General features: G+C 32.8%; 1 protein-coding gene across 6 annotated transcripts; it reads left to right on the forward strand.

The window, feature by feature from the left end:
* The first annotated feature begins 2,961 nt into the window (after nucleotides 1-2,961).
* Nucleotides 2,962-19,108, forward strand: LOC139495927 (adhesive plaque matrix protein 2-like). 6 transcript variants are annotated; one of them, XM_071284337.1, is made up of 16 exons: nucleotides 2,962-3,104; nucleotides 5,554-5,664; nucleotides 6,790-6,927; nucleotides 7,788-7,895; nucleotides 8,457-8,588; nucleotides 9,012-9,131; nucleotides 9,639-9,755; nucleotides 10,213-10,323; nucleotides 11,052-11,171; nucleotides 11,879-12,010; nucleotides 12,596-12,715; nucleotides 13,213-13,332; nucleotides 14,413-14,532; nucleotides 15,482-15,590; nucleotides 16,654-16,743; nucleotides 18,961-19,108. In XM_071284337.1, exons 1-16 carry the CDS (start codon nucleotides 3,047-3,049, stop codon nucleotides 18,962-18,964), a joined length of 1,710 nt encoding a protein of 569 aa, XP_071140438.1. In that variant the 5' UTR covers nucleotides 2,962-3,046; the 3' UTR covers nucleotides 18,965-19,108. The 6 variants fall into 6 exon arrangements, with proteins under 6 accessions (XP_071140438.1, XP_071140440.1, XP_071140439.1 ...); XM_071284338.1 differs by having other exon boundaries at nucleotides 2,978-3,104; nucleotides 11,891-12,010; XM_071284339.1 differs by lacking the exon at nucleotides 5,554-5,664.
* Nucleotides 19,109-19,420: the final 312 nt, after the last annotated feature.

Here is a 19,420-nt window from a genome sequence, read left to right on the forward strand (position 1 = left end):
CGAATTATACTATTTACTGGGTTTGTAATAACATGAGCAACACGACGGGTGCCACATGTGGAGCAGGATCTGCTTACCTTTTCGAAGCACCTGCGATCACCCCCAGTCTTTGGTGTGGTTCGCTTTGCTTAGTCTTTAAATTAGTTTTCTATGTTGTGTCTTATGTACTATTATTTGTCTATTTTTGTCTTTTTAGTTTTTAGCCATCATGGCGTTGTCAGTTTATTTTCTATCTATGAGTTTGACTGTCCTTCTGGTATCTTTCGCCCCTCTTCCCTAAATACATAAATAAGCAAATGTGGTATGAGTGCCAATGAGACAACTATCCATCCAAGTCACAACGTATAAAAAGTTAACAATTATAGGCCAAAGTGGCCATGTTTTAAAGTCAATCTAATTATCTTTAGAAATGACAAAGCTGCTGAACAGAACAGGAACATAGTCACACTTAAAAACTTTTATAGTTCTATAATATAGCACTGGGACATGCAACACCATAAAGTCGTAAAAGAACTGACACACCGTGAGAAGAAAACAACAAACAATCAGTTTACTGTACACAACACTACATATAAAACTAAGAAAGTCCGAGTAACAAAAGTGGTCGTGTGTAATATCTTCATGTGTTTTGTTCGTTATTTTTTTTAAATTGGGTGTCATGGGTGATCTATGTTAGATTCAGGATCTGCATACCCTTCTTGTGCAACTAATAGCACCCCAAGGTTTTGTGGGTTTCGTGTTGCTCAGTCTTTATTTTTTGGTACTATTCATTGCTTGTCTGTTGATATTCATCTTTCTTAGCCATGGCGTTTTCAATTTATTTACGACTTATGTCCTTCCAGTATCTTTTGTATCATATAGACACCGGAATGTGATATAAAAAGATGTGGTATGAGCGCCAACAACCACTCTCCATCCAAGTCAAAATTTGTAGAAGTAAACATTAAAGGTCAAAGTACAGCATTCAACAATGAGCCTTGGCTTACACAGAACACCAAGCTTTAAAAGGGCCCCCAAAATGACTAGTGTAAAAACAACGGTCTAATCTAGATAAAATACGAGAAACGAGAGCACTTATGAACCACATCAACAACCTGCAACGAATAAATACCAGGTCCTTTACTAAGGACAGGTGCTAAGTCTTTTTGTTTTTTTGTTGCGCTTTTGAGGGGCATTGACATATACCACACATGTATCATACATATGCTAAAATTAAATTAAACAAAAACATAGAAAATAGTCTGGTGATATGTCTTTGCAACATGAATCATTATCCATCACAACAAAATGAAGCAGCAAAATTTTTACAAAACCTGGAAGCGGATTCCAGATTTTTGATACGAGCGTAATTCTAGAAAATGGCGTATATACTGCCCAGTGAAAAGATGCAAACATTGTGTTTGGACTATTCTTTTTAAAACAAAAAAGATAAATCGTTGTTGTGGATAAAAAGGAGAATGATTTGCGTCTTCTACAGATCCTGGATCCGACACTGAAAACAATACGAATTACACATGTAATGTTCTTTCTGACGTATTGATCCTTCTTATTAACCGATAAGAACAAAATATCCTGAACAGATCATCGGCTCATCCATCATCTGTATTTATTGGTTTTATAATTGGTGAAATAATAAAGAGGACTCAGACTCTCAAATTTTGCTCTTCAAAAGTAAACTCTTAAAAAGAGGATACAAGAAACAAGAAATAGATCCTTTGATATTTAATATTTAAAGCACTCGATAGAAGCAGAGCCAATCTCCGTACAGCGCTCGTTTCCTTTCCGTATACTTAGTACACTACAATACAATGACATATTTAGTGTAGTGATACGAAGTAAGTACGGAAAGGATGTGAGCTCTGCGCCGGAGATTGAAGCAGAGCTAGCACATTAAAATATAGAAACAAATCACGGGAAAATATTCCCCTATGCTTCATAACTAAATACAATCCCATGGTTAAACAACTAGGCAACACCATACGAAAGCACTGGCACATTATTGAAAAAGACGAAACTGCTAAACAGCTTTTTCAGAGACCACCCATTATAGCCTACAAGAAGCAAAATAGCTTGAAGGACATGCTTACATCATCAAAACTCAGATAATTCATTGAATAAAACAAAGCTAATACTGTTATCCATACTTTGAAAATCTAGGAATACGCCAGGTGTCGTACCCCAGTAATATTATTCAGTATCTAATGTATACAATCATTAAAACTAGACTTAAAAAATACGGGTTACGGGTACCTGATGAGGAATGTCTTGGCCTAAAGCCTAAACCGAAACACCAGGTGTATCAAATAATAATAGACTAGACATGTGATTATAATCATTTAAATCTATGACGAGATTCAATCAATCAAACATTCATATATTTACCAATACGGATCAATTAGGCCCCTGCATGGTTCATTGGATTGGTCCAGGACACGTCTTATATTTAAAAATACTTGTAAGTATATTTATTTGAAAAAAATGAAATTTCCAGGATAAGAGTTTTTTTTATAAGAGTAAATTATCGGGCTAAAAGTAATTCCTGGATAAGTGTATAACAAACGTATGACAAATCCTTTCTATTTTCTATATAAGTCTGTCTGTCAATCGTTACAAAACTTCACCGTTCAATTAAGGAACAGTCTGTGCAAAGCGGCTGTTTTGGGACTTTGATCTGTTTTTTTACATTTCTATATATGTACTTTGATCAAGGTAGAAAATTATTTATTTATTAAATATGAAATTCTAAATATTGCATTAAAATATTTATGACACGCCTTTCTATGCACATATTGTGTTTGAAATTGTGTTTCCTTTTTTGTTTTTTACTGCAATAATCATCAAATTAAAATTATTTAAGTCATTTCAAAGCATTAACACGTATACTCAAAAGAGGGGAACAAAAAGGAAACAGAAGCGTTTTGTAGTATATATGTTATACACTTTTACATACCATTTACACCGTTTATCTTCCGTGGTGAGCCCATTTCCAAAGTTATATAAAAAGGTGGTTTGTTCTTACCATCTTCATCTCGGTTTTTCTACTAAGATGCTGTATAGGAATCTGATGCTTTGTGCGCTTGTGTTTGTAATAGCTGAAGGAACAGGTAAGTCGACCTTTACATTGTCATTTTGGGGCCTTTTATAGCTGACACTGCGGTATGGGCTTTGCTCATTTTTGAAGGCCGTACGGTGACCTATAGTTGTTAATTTCTGTGTCATTTTTGGTCTCTTGTTGAGAGTTGTCTCATTTGCAATCATACCACATCTTCTTTTTTATATTTCAAATCTAGAATGTCATATCATAAACTTATTCTTGGTAATAAAATTCTCAACGATAAAGCACCTGATTATTTAAAGGAACTCTGTTGACCAATTGTGAACCTACATAGTAAAGTCTAAGGTCATTTGCAAATAATAATTTAGCTGTTGTACGACCGAATACAAATTCAATGAAGAAATCTTTCGCATATTATATAGATCCTCAATACCAAAGGAAATAAAATGTTGTGAAAACCTGGACACTTTTAAACAAAAATGTGTAGGTTTCTTGACTGTAATTGATTTATATGAACTCACTCATATATTCTAATGATTTTGTATTTTATGTATATGAATGCATTTAATTTTCTCTGATTCTACAGACAATGTATAGATCTAGTTATATTGTACATTACTTTGTTTTGTTCTTTGTTTTTCTTCTTGTTGGTAATTAGTAATAATTTCTGCTGTAGACGCACAGTTTGGTTTCCAATTGTCTATACTAGCATTTTTATCCTTTTGTTATTTAAATTGTCAGCTTAAACTTTTATACATACAAGGATAAAATTTCAAAAACGATCAATGATGATGACATATTGCTAGTACAAACATTATTGATATTAAAACGGTCAAATAACTATATATACACATGGAAAAAAGTATTGCAACACCAAATTGAAATTCAAATTAAAAAAACACTTTTTATTTTTTGGTTAAATAATTTGTTGAAATAGAACTAGTTAAACATTTTTTAAATATCACCTGAGTTTAATCAATAAATATCGACTCTACCAGTTCTTATCTGCACATGCAGCTACTGTACTCGTAAACACTAAAACAGATGTTTTGATCCTCATTGTTTTCAACACTTAAAATAACCAAGTTTATAAATTTATGTTATTGACACCTTGTAATTGGTCATCCACAACTCCTAACTGCAGCAAGATGGCAGATATCTAGCATGGGGGAAGCAGGTATGTCGCTGTGATAATTGCACGTATTGTTGGTCATCACCATTCCACTACAAGTCGTTTGGAGAATAAAAATCACGCAAGAAACGATGTAAAAGACCTTCCGAGGTCAAGAAGACCCCCTATAACATCTGCTAGGGAAAATAAAGCATAATGAAGGTTGGTCAGAAGGAAACCCATTGCAAACAATACAATCCTAAAAAGAAAATGATGACCATACATGAGCCTTTAAACAAGAACTGTTCGCGATCGGCTCATCGCTACTGGTTATCGTGCGATAATACCATTTCGGGGACCTTTGCCTACGAACAGACACACATATGCCCGTATCCAATATAATGCAGAGCTAGCCAAAGTTGTAAATAAGCGTCGTGGAGGAAGATCAATTGTTTCAATGGAATTCGGTTTATCTTCCTTGGCGCAATCGTAGCCCGAATTTGAACCATATCGAGCATATATGGGACACTATTGGGCGTTAAGTGCATGAATGGACACCCCAGTTCAAACAAGTCATGAAATAAACAATAACCTTCGTCAAGAATGGTTGCTGCTAGCTTAGCAACAAATTAGTCGACTTATGGCAGAAATCAGAAGACGTTAAGCTGCAGTTATCCGTTTGAATGGAGGCTGCGCACAAAGTTCTAATTCTTTGGCGTATAACGATCAACCATGATGTGAACAATCATCTAAAGATTAATTATGAAATGGCTGACATTGTAAAATTCGACTACAGTGAAAGTTTTAAAATGCATTTTTTTTTGTACAAAAAACACTTCATTTTGTTATAAAAATTTTGGTTAGATAAAACTTTTTTTTTTCATACATTTTTTGGTCGTTTTTAAGCCAATGTTATCATTAACTACGTTTCAATATTATTTTACAAATATTTCATCATATTTCATCCAAAATAAGAGACTGATTTTTCAAATTTAAAAAAATCAAGGTGTTGCAATACTTTTTTCCATGTGTATATATTTGTTTAACACAGCATTGCATAAACTGCATAGTTTTTGGGACATTTCTTCATATATTTGCATCGCTTATTTGTAGATACATGTATTAACATAAGAAGATGTATAATTGTCTCACTTAGTATATTTTCTCTTTACAAAATGACATTATTAAATGTTTATATATTTCTATACTAGTATTTTCAATTTTCTTCTAATATGTTCGTCTCTTTGGAGGTTTGATTTTTTGTTAATTATACATGTATAATAGTCTTCAATTCTATGTTTACACCAAAACGATCCTTTCTGTGCACTGAAGAGATTGGTAAGATTTTTAATAGAGAAAGAACTTAATTAATCTAACTTTTCATTAGACAACCCCTGTGCGATTAATGTATGCAATAATGGAGGAACATGCATCCACCTGTATGATGATAACGTGGTTTGTTCATGCGCAACCGGATACAGAGGTTTAACATGTGACGGTAAATATGAAATTCAGTGCACTATTGGTGAATTGCGATTAATTAAAATGAAATTTGAAACAGAAAATACATACACTGGAAAACTTGATTTCATAACGTCAATCAACTAAGAATGCTTCCCGAACTTTACATTAGTTTCGTTATTTGCATTTTAACAATAGTACTTGTAGATTTTGACTAAGTTTACATTTTGTTATTATGTTTTTGTACTACAAGCAAGGGGATTTTCCTAGCTTACCATAGACCAGTCAGCAGTTGTGATACCAAAACTTCATGATAGAGCGAAGTAGAAATATGAAGTCAATATACTTGTAGATTGTCAGCAGTTGTGATACCAAAACTTCATGATAAAGCGTAGTAGAAATATGTAGTCAAAATACTTGTAGATTTTGACTAAGTTTACATTTTGTTACTATGTTTTTGTACTATAAGCAAGGGGGGTTTATTAGCATACATGTACCATAGACCAGTCAGCAGTTGTGATACCAAAAACTGCATGATAGAGCGAAGTAGAAATATGAAGTCAATATACTTGTAGATTGTCAGCAGTTGTGATACTAAAACTTCATGATAAAGCGTAGTAGAAATATGTAGTCAAAATACTTGTAGATTTTGACTAAGTTTACATTTTGTTATTATGTTTTTGTACTATAAACAAGGGGGTTTTCTTAGCTTACCAATACCATAGACCAGTCAGCAGTTGTGATACCAAAACTTCATGAGCGAAATTATCATTTACAAATAAAATTTCATTGCAATTAGATAATGCAATAAGAACTGAAAATCAAACTAAGACAACTGTTACGATTTATTGATTTTCAAATGTTTTATTTTAATAAAAGAATTGTTTGAACTGGAATAATGTTAAATGAATCTAACACATTATTTTCATTAGCAGTTTACAATAATCCAATTCATCCATTTTGAGAACATTGTTTGACGATTGGTTGACGAGTTTTCTGGATCACTGAATCATTAAAAGTTTCGAAAGCATGCCAACTGTTCTTTAAAGGGAAGCTATTCTCAATGTCAGATATTTAATGAAAATAACTGCACATCTTCTAATCGGAAGTAAACGAAGTTTGAAAGATATTGCTATTAGTATTATCGTATCTTTGATTACAGACAAAGAGTTTATATTGACTGGTAATAGCGATGATCCATGCGACCCTGATCCATGTGAGCACGGAAGTTGTAAAAAGTTAGATAAAAACACAATCCAATGTGTATGTGATGCTGGGTACAGTGGACGATTTTGTGACGGTAAATCTAAAATTTTCTTTTAAATTTTTTTTTTTTTTTTTTATATAATACACTTTGCAATCAAACATTAGATATTTAAGTTGTAACTATCATTGGCAGTCCAAGTGGCCCAGTGGTGACGTGCTTGTTTATATGTCTAAAGGTCTTATGCTCGACCTAATCAAAGTGCATGCGACATTTTAGAGTAAGAGCAAGTACTGGTATACTTACAGTAAGAATACAGTGCCCGGATGAGGTGATATAGATATCGTTTATATAAATACGTCAATTACACATCAGCTGAATGAAGCAACCACATTCCGTTATCATTGTTTTCATTACTTAAAACAGACGCGTTATTGTTGTAAGGCAAAATCACGTGTAGCGAAGACATGTCAATTTCTAATTTTATGTTGCATGACCACATTTCCATTTCTCCAGGACTTATATTCCTATATCATTTATAAATCAAGTCAAGCAACACGCCCGATTTCAAATCTGTTTGCCTTTTACATAACTGAAAAATGTGAGTATGTTTAGAAAGTTAAAACTAGACTGATTTAACATTTGAAAATAAGATTGGTTTCCAATTAGACAACTCTTCACAAGAGAACAAGAGACCAACTGACACATTGATAACTAACGATCACCGTGCGGCCTTCAACAATGAACAAAGTCCATATCGCATAGTCAGCTATAAACGGAATGACAAATGTAAAACCATTCAAACGAGAAAACTAACGGCATGATTTATGGACATAACATTGAACAAAAAACAAATATGTTACACAGCAACGAACGAAAACCACTGAATAACGTGTTCCAAATAAAAGACCATTTAAAACTTTAACCATATTGTTTAACACATGCCATTATTTCAGTTAATCCCTGTGATGCAAATCCATGTAAAAACGGGGGAGTATGTTACACAAATGGTATTGGATACTACTGTGCGTGTACGGAATTTTCTTACGGGAAAAATTGTGAAGGTATATATATATATGTATACAGATATTATTATATAGTAATATGTAATACTATGCTAGCTATTGAACGTGTTCGATACAATAAAACAGCCTTAGAAAATAAATATGTTCGTACTGCCATAAGGATGTGGAAGATGAATTCCATTTTATCATAAGTTGTTCAGAACTAAATAGCTTTAAACATATGCTCAACATATTGAATGACATTTCTAATATTGTTCCATAATTCAATTACAAAAACTAATGAAATTTAAAAATTTTCTTGTGTAGAATGTGATATATTAGTTATTTATAATTCTTAACATTATAAATGATGTTTGACAGATGACCTGACATTGACACATTCGGCACTTTATAAATCCGGTGTTTTCGACGTTCACAAAAATAAACCGCTTGCATATACATGTTACTTTACACAATTTATTTAAAATTAGAAAATGCCTGTACCAAGTTAGGAATATGACATTTGTTATCCATTCGTTTGATGTGTTTGATGTGTCTTCCCGTTTTGAATTTTCCTCGGAGTTCGGTATTTTTATAATTTAACTTTTTGTTTATCTATAGCTGTAATTGGCTGTCCAGACACTACTCTACTACTTGGGGACTGTGAAGATAAATGTTCTTCAATTGGTTGTTCAACTGGACAAATTTGCTGCTCAAATGGCTGCGGAAAGGAATGCATGCAGCTTGTCATTGGTAAATATCTAATCTTATCTAGAATAAAGACATTTTGTAGAGAGGGAATGAACAAAGGGATCCCTTATTCCTTTATTACTTCTCCACTCCCGATAACCACTTCCCTTCACCCCATCTCCAACTTTCCTCATCCCGAACTCCTAACCCCCTTACTCCTAGACGAAAATTGGTAAAAACTCATTCTCAGAATATCCCAATTCTTACTACCCCTATCCCTCCAGTTCCTGCTCATTGACTCCTTCTTCCCGTCTCGTGATTTCTATGTTCCCTGACCTCTGTCCACCCCTTTTATAAAAGTACAATTAGATGAAATTATAGAAACATATCTTCATACCAAATTTCACTAAAATCAAAACTATGTATAGACTACTTTGTTACCGTTACTTTTTTTAACATTGAAACTATTCTCGTTTTATACTGTAGATACTGAACACGCATGTACGGACAACCTGTGCCAAAATGGAGCCACTTGTGAAATTGTTGATAATCTTCATTACCAATGCAAATGCCAGTCGGGATATACAGGGCCGTTTTGTGAGCAATGTAAGTTGTCAATTTTGTTTACAAATGAGACCAAAGCCAAGTAAGTCGAAAAGAGACTGTTAAAATTGAGAGAAAAAAACAAACTGTTCAAAAGAGCTAGAAAAATAACTATTTACACTTCACTTCATAAACAAAATAAAGATCGAATAATTTGTTTATAAATCTCCAGTGACTTTTTGTTTATAATTTTGTTTATAAATCTCCAGTGCACAGGAAGTCAGGATAAGGCAATTATGTTCGTACTTGGTTCTACTATGTTGCTCATGGTAAGTAATGATTCAGTTTTAAGTAGAATTTTCTGATAGCTTGTTAATGTCTATTATGAAAATTAACAAAATATACCAATATGACACTGTTATTTTCTTTTCTAAAACGTGAGCAGCTGATGGTAGCTTTACTGCAGACTTTACCCTTCTACACTTTTATGGTCTTTTTAGTGAATGGTGGAGAAAACACACTCTATAATTGACATACATTTGTAACTATATGAATTTTTGTTTTTTAAAGGTTTAACCAAACCTAAACCATGTGATGCCAACCCTTGTTTCCATGGTACCTGTTATGACATTGGAGACAACTATTATTGTGTCTGTGATACTGGACATAGTGGCTCCACCTGCTATCGTTAGTTCATTTATAATATTCACTCTATTTAAAATTTAAAATATTTCATTATTTCTGTACATAGATATAGGAAGATGTGGTGTGAGTGCCAATGAGACAACTCTCCATATGTATGCATTTAAATTGGTTTTAAACTGTTTGATACATTACAACATGATTAAAGTCACATGTACTTTGCAGCATTATTCATTGTAAACATTGCACTTAGCATTTGCCTTTATATCATCAGAAAAAAGTAGATTATCCAACTTACCCCGTGGTCAACAATATCAATTATCTATTCATACGCACATTTAGAAATTTTAACGGATCAAAACTTCATATTTCCAGTGGATTGATATCGGTATCTACTGGTTGTCATATGAACTCTTTTCAAATAATGTGGAAACAAACATAAAGCGTTATGTAATGATTTTATTGACATTGAAGGCTGTATGTGTATTTTGTTTTATTGTAGACCAAAACTACCCTTGCAAATCCCCAAACCCTTGTGTAAACGGGTTTTGCGGCGTCACTTCTGAAGGCTATAAATGCTTTTGTATGCTTGGTTACACTGGAGAACATTGTGGTAATTTATTTAGAAACTTTCGTACTTACAAATAAAATGATGCCTTAGTGGTCTGTATCACGATACACAGTCAACAACTTATATCATTAATATATGAACAGACCAAATACAAAACAAATTGTGTTAGTAACGTTGAAAATGTTTACAATACCATAACTATCTGATAAATTTGAGTCAGGACAGGTCAGTAAAATCTGTATTCTTAAAATTTCTACGTCAATTTCCTCTATTTTATAAATTGGCTGCCAATTAATTTTTCATTATTTATATTTCAGCAATACTTTATTCACTATTGTTTGCTTTGTGTGGCTTACTTTTCCTTTTATTTTATATGGTTTGTTCAAGGCGTTACAGTTACCTTTATTACTCTATGTCCACTAGTCTCTAATGGAGTGTTGTCTCATTGGGAATCATTTACATATACTCTGATTTAATTTTTATGCCCAACTTACAATAGTAGAGGGGCATTATGTTTTCTGGTGTGTGCCTCCGTTCGTTCGTTCGTTCGTCCGTCTGTGCGTCCGTTCGTCCCGCTTCAGGTTAAAGTTTTTAGTCGAGGTAGTTTTTGATGAAGTTGAAGTCCAATCAACTTGAAACTTAGTACACATGTTCCCCATGATATGATATTTCCAAATTAAAGTTTTGACCCAAATGTCTTGGTCCACTGAACATTGAAAATTATGGTGCAAGTGGGGCATCCGTGTACTATGGACACATTCTTGTTGTAGATGTTTCAACAAACCCTTGTGATACCAACCCATGCTATAATCATGGAAAGTGTATCAAAAAGAGTCAGACAACATACACCTGTGAATGTCAGTATGGATATACTGGGCTAAGATGTGAAGGTAAATGTACACAACAAACTGCAAGTAATATATCATAAAGAAAGCTTGATTTCAAGCTGTAGTAGAATGATAATATGTTTGGTAACGTTTTTGTACGCAGATTCCCTCTGATCGCCATTTGCATGTTAGCCTGTCAAAAAGTTATATTTACTGCAATATTTAGTTTATACGATACATAACTCTTTTGTTAAAATTTATCTGACGATACTGATACAATGTGATAGTTAGCTTGTAATACTGGAATTAAAAAGACAAAAACACCATCGGGTTTGTTGCTTTTAATGTAAATCGACACTTAATAGAGTAGATTGATTGTTAATTGTTTAATTTTGAGTGGAAAATATTTTGAATATATTTCATGGATATTCAGATCGACAAGCATGAACCATCAATATGAAATTATGCAGATCTGGTATGATTGTTAATGAGACACTTATCTACCCAAGCTCAAGTTGTGTGGATATAAGCTATTATAGGTCACAATCAATTATTATTACAACTAGACTAACAGAATATTTCGAAGTAAAATCGTGATTATCTGTTATTTGAGTTTAATATATACATATGGTGTTTTCATTTAAATATTATTTGATACCTAAACAGAGTAATGCTTGGTTAAATCATTATCCGATACTTAAATAATAAGTTTTCCTAGAATATATACAACCACCCTCATCATACACATATTTCAATATATGTTCCAATAGATGTTCCAATAGATGATATCCCATGTCCTTGTGACCCGAACCCATGCAACAATGGTGGAATTTGCACGGAAACGGGGGCTACTACATTTTCGTGTGATTGCGGATCTCAATGGACCGGAGACCGATGTGACGGTAAGAGTAAATTGAGAATGGACAGGGGAATATGTCAAAGAGACAACAACCCGACCAAAGAGCAGATTACAGCCGAAGGCTACCAACGGGTCTTCAACGCAACGAGAATATCCCGTACACGGAGGTGAGCCGCAGCTGGCCCTTAGATACAAATGTGTACTAGTTCAGTGAAAATGGACGTCATACTAAACTTAAAAAAATATAAATGAACAAAAAAACCCAAACCAACAAGAATAACAAAGGCCAGAAGATCCTGATTTTGGACAGTCGGGGTTAAATATGTAAATCTACATGTAACTCTATTTTAAAAGTCAACTGCATTAAAGATAACCGGGTTTGCATTAACATGAGCTTGACCGGTGCAATTGTTTTAAACAGTATATCAGGATCGGATGAATGGAAACAATTAACTGGGTTTGTGGTAGAAGTAGAGACATTGCCCTGTAACAGACCGGTATATATCTTTATGGGTATAAGTGTTATTGTGTTGCTGTCTCATTAAGCGCAAATGAAATTTGTTTACTCATTTTTTCTACGTTCATCTTAATTACTACGTTTGCAATTATGTATGGTATGTCAATTCAGTTCATATACCCAGCCCTTGTGACCCGAACCCATGCAACAACGGTGGACTATGCACTGAAACAGGGACGACTACATTTTCGTGTGATTGTGGATCGCAATGGACAGGAGACCGATGTGACGGTAAGAATACAATTGAAAATTGTAATGTGTCAAAGGGACAACAACCCAACCAAAGAGCAGATAACAGCAGAAGGCTACCAATGGGTCTTCAACACAGCGAGAATATCCCGCACACGGAGGTGAGCCTCAGCTGGCCCCTAGATACAAATGTGTACTACTTCAGTGAAAATGGACGTCAGACTAAACTCCAAAACATATAAGTGTACTTAAATTAAAATAACCACAAGAAGGCTAGAAGATCCTGACTTGAGACAGGCGGGGTTAACATGTTCAGAACACATAAAAAAATGGTTTGAACAGTATTAATCAGGATAAATTGAAACAGTCAACTGGATTTGTGGTAGAAGTAAAACGTTGATCTGTAACAGACCGGTATATGTCTTTTGGGGTACTTGTGTCATTGTGATGCTGTCTCATTCAGCGCAAATGAAATCTTTTGTATTCATTTTTTCTACGTTCATCTTGATTACTACGTATACAATGGCATCTCATTTCAGTTCATATACCAGGACCTTGTGACCCGAACCCATGTAAACACGGTGGAACATGCACTCCAATCGGATCAGATACTTTCATGTGCCAATGTAGACGGAGATGGTCTGGTGATAGATGCGAAGGTTAATTATTACAGATAACATTTGAAACACTAAATCTGATGTTTTTTAGATTGTGTATAAGATAAAGATTGTACTAATATTGGTTTATCATAAATTTCAATAATGAATATATAACAAATATGGGTTTTAGTTTCAGGTTCAATTCTTCTTAATGTATCGGTCGTCATATACCTTTTGATAAATCATATTAGGCACGAAAAAATGCAATCGCTAACATACCGTTTAAAACGGCACCATCTTATACCATTTTGCTCCTTTATAAAGCTTAGGGTCGAATGTTAAAATAGAGGTAATTATCGACATGTCTGATTCTAACTACTTTAAAAATTGACAACTCTTTCAGGAGTAATTGCCACTGAAATGCTTTTTTAATATTTTGATTTGTAGTTTTGGATTATATCAGAAACAAATTTAAAAAAAAACTATCGGAGCTACGTTACACATAACAGTTTCAGAAACACATATTAAGTTTAGAGTGTAGAATGCAGAAGGGAAACTGTTAATTGGTAAAAGAGATAATAACCCACCCAAAAAGCAGATAGAACTTAGATAAGCTTAGCTCGCCTTCTAACAATACTATATACTAGTTTTGCGAAATAGACGACACACAATGAATGTGCACATACTAGTCATAATTAGCTAACTGGGCCTGTAAAAGCGTTTGCTGTAAGAAGTGAAGCCTTTTTATATACGGCCCAAATAGGACACTTGAATGGACTCTTACTGAAACAGAAAGTAAATATAACCATTCGCTAATTTTTTGGCATGGAAGTCTGTTTTTTAGCAATGGTGTCGTTATATTCGACTGATGAATCTGACATCTTTCGCCTATCATTTATGTTTTATGTTTAAGTTCAGAACGCATAAAAAATGGTTTGAATAGTAATAATCAGGATAAATTGAAACAATCAACTGGATTTGTGGTAGAAGTACAACGTTGCTCTGTAACAGATCGGTATATGTCTTTTGGGGTACTTGTGTCATTGTGATGCTGTCTCATTCAGCGCAAATGAAAACTTTTGTATTCATTTTTTCTACGTTCATCTTGATTACTACGTATACAATGGCATCTCATTTCAGTTCATATACCAGGACCTTGTGACCCGAACCCATGTAAACACGGTGGAACATGCACTCCAATCGGATCAGATACTTTCATGTGCCAATGTAGACGGAGATGGTCTGGTGATAGATGCGAAGGTTAATTATTACAGATAACATTTGAAACACTAAATCTGATGTTTTTTAGATTGTGTATAAGATAAAGATTGTACTAATATTGGTTTATCATAAATTTCAATAATGAATATATAACAAATATGGGTTTTAGTTTCAGGTTCAATTCTTCTTAATGTATCGGTCGTCATATACCTTTTGATAAATCATATTAGGCACGAAAAAATGCAATCGCTAACATACCGTTTAAAACGGCACCATCTAATACCATTTTGCTCCTTTATAAAGCTTAGGGTCGAATGTTAAAATAGAGGTAATTATCGACATGTCTGATTCTAACTACTTTAAAAATTGACAACTCTTTCAGGAGTAATTGCCACTGAAATGCTTTTTTATATTTTGATTTGTAGTTTTGTATTTTACCAGAAACAAATTAAAAAAAGCTATCGGAGCTACGTTACACATAAAAATTTCAGAAACACAGATTAAGGTTAGAGTGTAGAATGCAGAAGGGAAACTGTGAATTGGTAAAAGAAATAACAACCCACCATAAAAGCAGATATCACTCAGATAAGCTTAGCTCGCCTTCTAACAATACTATATACTAGTTCTGCGAAATTGACGACACACAATGAATGTGCATATAAAAGTCATAATTAGCCAACTGGACCTGTTAAGGCGTTTGCTGTAAGAAGTGAAGCCTATTTATATACGACCCAAATATGACACTTGCATGAACTCTTACTGAATCAGGAAGTATATACAAATGTATAACCATTCGCTAATTTTTTGGCATGGAAGTCTGTTTTTATGTTGATTTAATCATGTTTGTTTTCATATGTGTCATTTTCATCCTGGTTTGTAGTGGTCTTCCATATTTTTTCCCGTTTTTTATTTTATATTCTAATTTACTAGCAACACAGCCGGAACACCTTAATCTTCGTCATTATTAGATAAAATCATATCGTTTCAGATTTCAAATGCCCCGAATATACATGTTCCCCGAGCGAATATTACACAGGATGTCACCCAAAAGGATGTGATATAAAAAGCTGCCCGAACTATCCGAACGCTTATTGCTGGTAAGATTCCTTTTTGACATTTCAATTGATTGAGACTTACAAATAAATTTATTAAACTACAGCATCGGGTTACAGGTCTGAGACTGTACGTCATGCTAAAGAGAAAAACACACACGTCAAAGGAACATATATATTTTATTTTGCTTCCCCAGTCCCTTTGTTGATAATAAGTTTGTTGATTGATTGCCTGCTGCTTATTAAAGTCCAATGACACATAACGATAATTCGAGCATATCTTAGACGCAAATGTCAACAAAGAAGGACAGCATATTAACTCAATGATTTACTTTAGTCAACTCACCCAGACAGAGTTTACTTTTGTTGGATTTAGCTATACTTTTTATTTCTCCGACCATCATCCTATATGGCCTGTATTGTGACAAGACCTACCTATTGTATTTATTGTGAACTTGTTCTCGTCCTGAATATGCATGAAATATTTGCCACTGGACGTTAAGCAACCAACAATCAATCAATCAATCAATATTTCCCTTTTGGTCATAATGATTTTAAACGTTTTCGGTTCTTATACATTCTTAGCTTTCTAGTAATCTACTTTGAACGTTAAATGCTCCAGATAAAGATTAATTTACAAAATGTGGTTTTCACCTTTTATTCTATTTATTTATTTATTTATACTGTCATGTAGTAGGTACATTCAATCAGTTTTTGATAATACTTATGCGTATCACAGTTAATTGTAACTGATTAACAATTCAATTCAAATATTTATTGCAATTGGTCATACAATTTTATCAAGTGACATAAGTGAAACAAAATAAAAACTAACAATATCAGCAAGGTAATAATAAACATTTTATAAATATTGCAAGAATCCCATGTTTTCTGAATGTGTAATATGAGGTAGAGGAAATATGTAATTTTCTCTATATTATTTAAATCAAAATACATTTTTTCTAATATTGCTGTTAATATCACAATATTAAAGGTAAATGTTAATATATCTTCCCTTTTCTATTAATATATTGTGATCACTTTTTCTAAATTTTGTTATTATCTTCTTACAGCAGTTTTACATTTGTTAATTTTTCTCTATTTAAAGTAATAATTATTGTGGCGGATGCAATGCTGTGTTTTATACTGGAGGAAAAGGTAGAAAGATACCATATTCGCAGTGTGGCATTGACGGGAAGTAAGTTTTACTCTTATATTTTATAAAAAAAGATGTGGCTGGATTGCCAATGGACAACTCGCCATAAGAGACCAACTTACTCAGAAATTAATATCAATGAGCAAAGCTTATACAGCATAGTCAGCTATAAAAGACCCCAAAAAAATAAATGTAAAACAATTCAGAAGAGAAAACTAACGGCCTAAACAATACAAAAAGAAAATCTAAACAAGTCAACAAGGACAACACTGAAAACTTAAGAATGAGCAGTAATATTCCTAAGATGTTAAGGGTGTATTCTTCTGACGTTTCAGTCTCGTTGAAATCTCGTTCTAGAATTATTTCTAAAAATTAACATGTGATACAAGTGGAAAATATAAATGAATTTTAAAAATGTTATAATCAAACTCAACTCTGTAAAGAAATTATGTATTTACAACAAACAGTTTTTGAGAAATTAATTTTTCTATTTTTTTTCTAACAATTAAGTCAGTCTTTTTTGCCAAACTTTTATGAAAATGGGTGAGAGGTACAGAAAATGAAATTACCAGAAAGGTGAACATCCCATATGACTTTTTTCTTTTCGAATTTCTTAGATATGTATTTTTTCAATCATTTAAAACAAAAAAGTTGAAAAAAATATGCATTTTGTTTTTAAAACAGAGAAAAATTACAAATTTACAAAATTGACAGCATGGTAAATTTGACACGAAAAAGCATCATAATATGACAAAACTTTCTTATATTAGCACCTACATATGGATTTTTTAAGTTAAATTTATTCAGATTGGTCCACTTCATCTTTATTGAAAGTATGAAAAAAAGTTTAATTGTGGAACTCTGAATTTTTTCACGATAATAGCCAAAAAATGGATAAACATTGAAGAAAAATGTGAAATTCATCATAATTGGGTACTTTCAAAGGGCCATAGCAAAAAAAAAAAGAGGTACACAACTATATGATTTTTTCTTCACCAATTATCTTTTTACAGTCATATAAACCCAAATATCAGGTTAAGAAAAACTATTTAATTCTAGAAATTTTTGGCTCCTCAGATGAGTACATCATTAACAACCATGGTACTATCAGGTGCTTACGGGAGCTCAGAACATCAAAGGGAGTTCACTCTTTTAGAATCAGACGAATGTTTTAACCACATTCAAAGAGTAAAAACAAATTAAACTTCTCAACGATCAAACTAATTTTTTTCAATCTGCTGTATTAAGTGAAAATTTTCCTGTAAACTGTGTGGTTCAATTTTTGGGAAATTTTTATATTTGTTTTAAACAGTTCACAGTTATTATTTTGTCTAAATTTAATGAAAATCAAACAAGCCAAATTTGTTTTAGTTAAGGTATTCCCTTAAGCAAAAATATAATGTTAATACTGTAATATTCGTATTGAAAACAAACATATTATATAAGTATTATAAAAAGTGCAATTGAACGTCTTTTAAAAATTAATTACATTGTATTCAAGCAAAGCTTTAGTTATGCTGTACTATAGTGTAACTTTACCATAAAATGGTGTCATTTTACAATACGCTAATAAGGTGTAACTTAACAATAATATGTTTTAACTTTAAAATAAATACTATGGTGTAAATTTGCGGTCTTCACGTTTATTCCAATTGGACTCATTTGTTCTATATTTCACTTATTAGTCTTATAAAAATAAATTATAGTTTGAAAAGTAACTTTCAGTCAAGCAATTTTTGTTTAAGTAACAGATGATAGCTGCTGCCACCCAGAGTAAAATATAATTTTTTTTTAATAGCTGAACTCTTTCTTTTTTTTATGAAATGAAGATGAAAAAGTACCTTTCAAATGTTTAGTAAAATCAAGATCCAATGTACAGGCATTAAATAACGTTTTCTACACGTCAACAATTTCGCAACGGTTGCACTGCCGGATTTGTTTATAAAACTCTCTGAATAATTATTTTGTAACTTTAACATGCATTTTTGGTCCTCAATGTCCTCGACCTCGTTCTTTATTCTGACTTTTTTTTATTCGATCATAATTGATGAGACGAAACGCGCGTCTGATATATACAAATAATAACCATGCATCTATGTGAAGTGTATCCACACCGCCCAATTAATAATCAGTCTATAACTCGGACGATCTGTTGGTAATGCCTACATGAATACATGTTGATAATTTGATCCGCACCAAATATTTTTTTTTTAAATTCCAGATTAAAAGATATTATTATAATCTTTTTTCATATTTCAGGTAGATATGAAGACAAGAAACAGAGTGAATATTTATAGAAAAGGACAAACATCAACATGAAGTCGAAGTCAAATACACTTTTTTGTGCTAGTAGTTTAAATGATGTATTATGATAAAAATAGCTAATAATTATATACATGTATCATAATGTTCAGCATTATTCATTGGAATTGTCAAGGCATTAATAAAACAAGGTGAGGAACACTTTGTAGACCAGATATAATTTGCTTCCAGGAAACATGAGTTTACAAGAATGCACACGCTGAAATGTCTCGCCTTCTTTACTTACCATTGATATTATGTTGTACTAACAATAAAGCTTTACTACAACTATCACATACACTTAACATGATCCAAGAAAATGAGGTCAAGGTCTTTGATCTGAGCGTTACTGATGAGTCTTATGTAGACGAAACCATAATCCTGGTATCTTTGATAACTATCAGACAAACCATACGAG

This window comes from Mytilus edulis, chromosome 11 (genome assembly GCF_963676685.1).
Source record: "Mytilus edulis chromosome 11, xbMytEdul2.2, whole genome shotgun sequence".
In the NCBI taxonomy this organism is placed as follows: domain Eukaryota; kingdom Metazoa; phylum Mollusca; class Bivalvia; order Mytilida; family Mytilidae; genus Mytilus; species Mytilus edulis.